The 7,231-nt window shown below is 38.2% G+C and overlaps 1 protein-coding gene across 1 annotated transcript; it reads left to right on the top strand.

The window, feature by feature from the left end:
• Window positions 1-2,184: 2,184 nt before the first annotated feature.
• Window positions 2,185-6,938, top strand: LOC116025901. The gene is made up of 10 exons (XM_031267278.1): window positions 2,185-3,646; window positions 3,787-3,916; window positions 4,053-4,132; window positions 4,385-4,629; window positions 5,138-5,224; window positions 5,477-5,576; window positions 5,787-6,006; window positions 6,108-6,246; window positions 6,453-6,504; window positions 6,623-6,938. The coding sequence occupies exons 1-10, from the start codon at window positions 2,231-2,233 to the stop codon at window positions 6,806-6,808; spliced, it is 2,655 nt and encodes an 884-aa protein (XP_031123138.1). The 5' UTR covers window positions 2,185-2,230; the 3' UTR covers window positions 6,809-6,938.
• The last annotated feature ends 293 nt before the right edge of the window (window positions 6,939-7,231 follow it).

Below are 7,231 nucleotides of genomic sequence, written 5' to 3'. Positions count from 1 at the left end.
GCCGCAGCGTTCCCCATGAAATAGTTTTAAAATTAATTTTAGAGTTATTATTATTGAAAAATATGGATACAAGGAGGGAGAGCCTAAAGAGTGCTTTGCGTTCCTTTCCTTGGAGATCAAGGATTGGATTAGATTGGAGGGAATTGGGAAATAAATACGGACTAGTGCTACACTCCGATTTTCCCTCTTACTGATTGATATAACCTTCCTAATATGCATATGCGTGGCGCATTGATATTATCACTTTAAACCCTCTCCAGGATTGCTAAACCCTCTCCAATGGCGGCTAACTTTGAACAGGAAGTCAATAGAGGGGTGAAAAGGAAGATGGGTGATCACCAACATTACAAACTATGCGAAGGCCAAAAAGTTGAGGTAATGGTTGCTGTGGGTTTTTTTTTTTTTTTTCTTCTAAAACTTTTTCTTGGGCGATGGTGATTGAAGAATACGATCTTTATATGGTTATTTGCATATTTTTGTGCGGAGTAGTAAGGGTAAAATTTCTTTTTTATTTTTATGTGTTATTTATTTATTTAATTTTTAGTTGGCTAAATTTTCCCTGCATTCTGTTATTGTGATGTGTTTCTCACTCTATGCTGTAATGGGATTGATATCTTGGTTGCATGCGGGTTTTCTTGAATGTTCATTCAATTATGGGCATGGAATTTGATGGATCGAAGCAAGCAAAGTTTCGTTTTTAATCGAAGTTTATTTTCTTGGTTGTGGTTTACTGTACATGCAAAGTGTTAACTTGAGTATCAATGTGGGAAAGAAATTTATTGATGCCTTCAAAATATCTCCTTTTTCAGCCATACTTCAATTTGATTATTGTTTCGATAGGTATTTAGTTTTGGGCTGCATAGAATGAATTCCCTTTTTTTTTCCTTTTCCTTTTTTTTTTTCCATTTTGGCATCTAATAGTCGCCAAGAATTATGCAGGTAAGGAGTTTAGAAGAAGGGTTCCTGGGTTCATGGCACACAGGTACAGTGGTTTTGCGGAGAAGAAAAATATGTCATGTGCAATATGATCACCTTCTATGTGATAATGGATCAGCAAGCTTGGTTGAGGGGGTGAAAATTAGTTCAATAACTATCGTGGTTGGATAAGGCCTTTGCCACCTCCACTTTACATTGGGAAAAGTAGTCTTCATTATGGAGAATGTGTTGATTCGTTTTATCGGGATGCATGGTGGGAAGGTGTGATCTTTGACCATGAAGATGGTTCAGAGAACCGGATGATATTCTTTCCAGATATGGATGATGAAATGACAGTATGTGTCAACACGCTGAGAATCACACGGGACTGGGATGAGGTTACTGAAGAATGGAAACCTCGTGGTAATTGTATCTTCCTTGAATTGGTCAAGGAATTGGAGCACAAGTATCCCTTTCTAGTCTCAATAAGGCAAGTCTGGTTTGAAGTACGGGAGAAGAATGGTCACAAAAAGGAGTGGATTTTTCCCATTAGAGATTATTGGAGGGAATTACTGTCCTTGGTTCAACGTGAATATCTTAAGCGTACCAGCAAGCATTTTTTAAGTTTGTTGAACTCTGCAAAAGGGTTTATTCAGGAAAGGCAGTCACCTGAATTTCCTGAACTTAGTCTTAATGACATTAGAGCTGTCAAAACGGGCCCAACCCGTCGGGTTGGGCCCGTTTACCCGTGGATTTGAATGTTTTGTTAAGATTATGGACCTATGGTTTGAATGTTTTGTTAAAATTTGAATGTTGATTCACTTGATTGTTGAATGCTTGTTACTTGTTAGTTGGTAGTTGTTAGTTGTTACTTACTTCATTACTTGTATAGTTGTATAAGTCTATAATTTTATAATTAAATTGTAAATGTGAATAAATTAAATATAACAATTAAATAAATCCTTTAAAAACATTTAAATAAAATAAAAAAAATTAAAAATATATATATACACGGGTTGACGGGCTGGCCTGTTTAGCCCGTCAGCCCGTAGACCACATGCTGGGTTGCGAAAATCCCAACCCGTGTGAAAAACGGGCTGGCCCGTTTTTTCCCAACCCGTGACGGGCCAGTCCGTATGGGCCGGACTGGCCCGTTTTGACAGCACTAAATCACCTATTGAAGCCCAAAGAATTTATTGATAAATCCCTTTCCTTGGTACCTAATTCCGAAGCCTCCAGCAGTGCAGATGAAACAAGGGTGCTACCTAAAAACCTAGATGTTGGTAACGACAGTAAGAATTTGGATACATTGATCATGCGGAACCTTGATGAAGTACTATCCCCAACACCTTCTGTACAATCATCTTTACCTCATACTGCAGGTGGAATACATGGGATGTTGATTCCTTTTAAAAATTCTGAGGTGTCTGGTGAGGAGCTCAAAAACTCAAAAAGGAAAACCAAATTGATGTGGTCACCCGTTGCCCTTGAAGCCCAGTCTTTCCCTGAAGCAATTGCAGAGTTCAAAAGGGTGTCTCTGTCGGATCGTCGACCCGCATTGGACTTGCATGTGAAAGTAAGGAAACATCTTTTATATTTGGGATGGAATGTCGAGTCTGTATATGATAGGCGGATGACTAGGTTTCGCTACTTATCACCTTCTGGAACTGTATTAATGTCACTTTCTCAAATTTGTAAAGAGTTGGAGACAATGTCAAAAACTCTCTCTGATGGTTCAACCTCGTGTTCATCGATAGTCAAACAAGAAGCAGGCAGAGAACTATACGAACCAATTATTGATTCTGTGTACTGCCCTCAAGCAGTGTTTGAGTATGTGCGGGTTGTGGCTCCAAAGAGATTATCCAAAAAGAGACGTCCAGGAGTTGCTATACTTGCAGATAAAGCTAAAAAACATCTAGTTTTTAGTGACTGGAAAATCTATAGTCAGAGGAAGGGAGTTAGGAGGGAACTTCGCTATATGTCTCCTGCTGGGAAAGTATTCTACTCACTTATAACAGCCTGTGAATGTTATATCAAGGAGAATGCATTATCTCTGAGTGATGCTCATCTCACAGGGCAAAGGCAGATAAGGCAAGTTGATGTGGAAGATGAGGACCATGTGTGTAATGAACAATTGCTCTTGGAGTCAAGTGAAAAGTTACCAACAATTAAATCGCACAAGAAGAGAAAGCTCAATTTGTATACATCCAGGGCTTTTATTGGATCAGGAGATGTTGCAGATTCTCATTCTTCAACTCGTGTGCTAAGATCATCAAAAAGAGCTAGGAAGATTGCTTCTTCCTCTCATCAGACACCTCGCAGCATTTTATCTTGGTTGATTGACAATAACGTGATTCTGCCTCGGACAAAAGTACACTATCGTGGAAGGGAGGATGATCATCCAAAGAGGGAGGGGCGGATAAGTCATGATGGAATAAAATGTAATTGCTGCCAGAAAGTTTATGGTCTTAGTACTTTTGCAGCTCATGCAGGAGGCACTACTCACTGTTCTTCAGAAAATATCATTTTGGAAGATGGGCGCTCCATACTTGATTGCCAACTGGAGATGAAATGGAAAATTAGTGCAAGGAAGACAGAACTGCACATAAAGAAAAGGAGACACAACATGAGTAAGAATGACTATATATGTTCTATCTGTCATGATGGTGGTGAACTAATCCTATGTGATCGGTGTCCATCGGCATTTCATACTGGCTGCCTCGGATTGAAGGTATTTCTTTTAATAACTGATCTTTTTCTGCTTTACTGTTGCTTTTGTGTGAGTCCTAACTCAATACTTCACAAACAAAAAAATGAGAAGACAGAACACATGCTCATGTCTTTTTAAATTAAATTCCATTGCTTAAGCAGGAGCTTCCAGATGGTGATTGGTTCTGTCCTTTGTGCTGCTGTAGAATCTGTTCTCAGAGCAGATTTGATAAGAACAAAGATCAGTTTGCAGATAATAATGCTCTCTACTGTAGTCAATGTGAGCATCAATGTAAGCAACTCTATCTCTTTTGCACCTTCAAATTGTTGGTTTACTCTAGAGTATACATATACATATGCACAAAAGCTCATGCTCACTCACAATTTTAGTTTATTTACACTTATTGATTTAAGATGGATTTTTGCAGATCATGTTGCATGCATAAGAAATAATGGTCTTCTAAAGCATCCTGAAGGATATTGGTTTTGTGATAATAGATGTGAACAGGTACTCAAAAGCATCTCTTTCTGTGCATATATGTATGAATCTTGGCATATAGTGCACACTGCACAGTCAAATGCTGACATGCAAACTTGATTAATTGTAGAATAGAATAATACTCTTTGATCAGGTTTGGAATCATGAAGAAGATGGATTGATTTTGTATTAGTTAATAAGTGTTTTAATGCATGCTTAAAGTGCTGACATGTGTTTCTGGGGTTTTTACTCTATGTAATATTTGTTTTAAATTCTTTACAGATATTTGTGGATCTTCATAAGCTTTTGGGAAAACCAATTCAGTTGGGGACTGATAACCTTACTTGGACATTGTTGAAGTACAAAAAACCAGATAGTTCTCGTCCTGATGTTGTAGATGACAAACATGCATTGGAGAATTATAGCAAGCTTAATGTTGCTATTGATGTGATGCATGAGTGTTTTGAGCCTGTCAAAGAATCTCGAACTGGGAGCGATCTCATGGAAGATATTATTTTTAGTAGATGGTGAGATTCATTCATTCACCTATGAGAAATCTGTTACTTCCCTTGCACTGGGTCATGAATGCGTCCTTAATTTATTGGCTAAACTGGAATGACATTTTTCTGTTTTCATGCCATGATGTGTTGATATTTTGTTACTCCATATATCTTTCTGATTATGATCATTATTTCATTTTGTGACTTAATGATTGTTTCATACGAGGACAGGCTTAGAATAAACTAAATTTTATGAATGACTTCTGGGCTTCTAGCTGATTAAAATGTAGGCTTGTAGCTATGAGTTGTAGGTTAAGTGTCTGGTGAATATATATAAATCTCTTGCTGCTTTGACTAACTATAGTTTAACTGTTATCATTCTTTCTAGTTTGATCCTATCATGAAATAGCTTCATTACTCTGAATATGAATTTCATGCATTAATTTTAACTCTTTGTCATTTCTGTTTTGTTTTCACTTCTATTTTAGAGACATTGGTTTTACTCCTTGCCTAATGGTAAGCATCTCACATTCAGGTCTGAACTCAACCGTTTGAATTTTCAAGGATTCTATACTGTGATTTTGGAGAGAAATGAAGAATTGATTACAGTGGCCACTCTAAGGTATTCCATGATGTTAAGCTTTTTAAATCTTGCAGCTCTCCTCCACCCCCTTCACCCCTCCCCAACCATGGATATTTGAATATTTCTACCTATAACGTTAGTCTTTGACACCAATTTGGGAATAACTATCTCTTTCATTTACTTCTTGTGGAGGTTGAGCATTTGAATTGTAGATTTTATTTTCCTCTGTTTTGTATTTAGCCATCACGATTTCCATTTACTAACCTGAAATACCTTAATTGTCATCTCAAGGGTTCATGGAGACAAGGTAGCTGAGATTCCACTTGTTGCCACACGTTTTCAATATCGTCGACTTGGAATGTGTCGCATTTTGATGAATGTTCTTGAGAAGGTATAACCCCCCCTCCCTCCTTTCTTTAAACTTCTGCTTGGGGCAAGCAGGGCTTCTGGGATTTCTTGTTCATTAGGTTTATGTTTGTATACATTAAAGCCAATGAGATATACACCTAGATGTGTAACACCGGTACTTGTTTAGTTATAACTTATTTGTCCCTAGTTCGTTTTATAAGGGTGCTGAATCTGTGTGCTTACTTGCTTCCAGAAACTCAGTGAATTAGGAGTGGAGAGGCTAGTTCTGCCAGCTGCTACTAGCGTGCTAAACACATGGATAAGTTCATTTGGTTTCTCTGTGATGGAAGAATCAACGAGACTAGATCTCTCGGGTTTCAATATACTTAATTTCTATGGAACAGTCATGTGCGAGAAATTCTTAGCCAGAACCTCCCCTTCCATGGAATTAATTGTCTCAACAGCAGCAGCAGGTTAATTGAATTCTCAACCTGGAGGCTGGCAGGCTTTATATATATATATATATATATATATATATATATTCCCCAAATTGACTTTGGATGCACTTTTGCAGAACCCAACCAACATATTTTCGGAGCAGTGGCCAATAAGGGCAACAACGCCGAACTGGATGGGACGACAAGTGCTGTTTCCGAGGTCCTCCAAGCTGAACAAATCGATGGAAGTGACATTATAGACAAAGGACCAGCAGAGTATGTTTCTACCCTCTTTTGCTAATTTTACATCTGAAACTAGTTTCTGCCTGCCTGCATATGTCATGTCAACGCAGATGATGTAATTAATTGGAAGTTTTATCCTCGGGATTTTGACCATTTCCTTTATATCCCAACACTTGCATCTTTCAATGATTTCGTAGTCAATGATAGCTAACTATCTCCGATCCTATCCCTTTTCTCAGAACACCTGGAGGAACTGGCACCAATGACCACCCGGCTCCCCTAGTTCTTGTGGTACTGTGCTATTGCCTAAAACCGTTATCTACTTTTGTTTATCTATCATATATTAATGAATGGGGGGATGTCTTATTATCAGTATCTTTAATATTATTTAAATTTTGTTTATGCACAGTTGAAAGAAACTCCAGCTCCCGACGACTTCCCAGCTCAAAATACTTTGGATTGCTTACGTGAAGAAGCGCCTAATCAAAGGGAAGCTGGAAACAACGTTGTTGGTATGTTCAAATGCTATGAGAGGAGGAGAAGATATGAGGCTGTGGAAGCCAATCTGTTCACAAAGGTGGTGACTGATGGTTAAGCAGGCTGAAAGTTTTGATTCTTAATCTGTAAACATCTTGTAAATGGTACATAGTCTAAGGTGGGGGACTAGAGGAGCTTGTCTCTATGTCCAAACTTATGTTTATGTACAGTTTAAGGTTGTTGTGGCATGTGCCTGCCTACAGCTGATTTTGATATTTTGGTGGGTGTACAAAGGTTTTGGCTGGAGGTACAAGTCATGAATCAAATCTCTGTGGATTCTCAAAAATCCTTAATTTGCACTTTAAATGCACCGTCCCATGAAAGCCAGTTGCTCCATCCCCATTTACTCGCTATTATTACATTTACTAGAACATGTCGAGTGATAACATAAGTTTTTTGTGGGTCTTTTGCGGAGTAATATTTATATTTATTTAAAATAAAAACAAAAAGGGAGAGTGGTCGGAGCATGAAAAGCGTGCGC

This window comes from Ipomoea triloba, chromosome 7 (assembly GCF_003576645.1).
Source record: "Ipomoea triloba cultivar NCNSP0323 chromosome 7, ASM357664v1".
Lineage (NCBI taxonomy): Eukaryota > Viridiplantae > Streptophyta > Magnoliopsida > Solanales > Convolvulaceae > Ipomoea > Ipomoea triloba.
The sequence above is the reverse complement of the archived record's forward strand: the minus strand, read 5'-3'. Positions and strand labels throughout refer to the sequence as shown.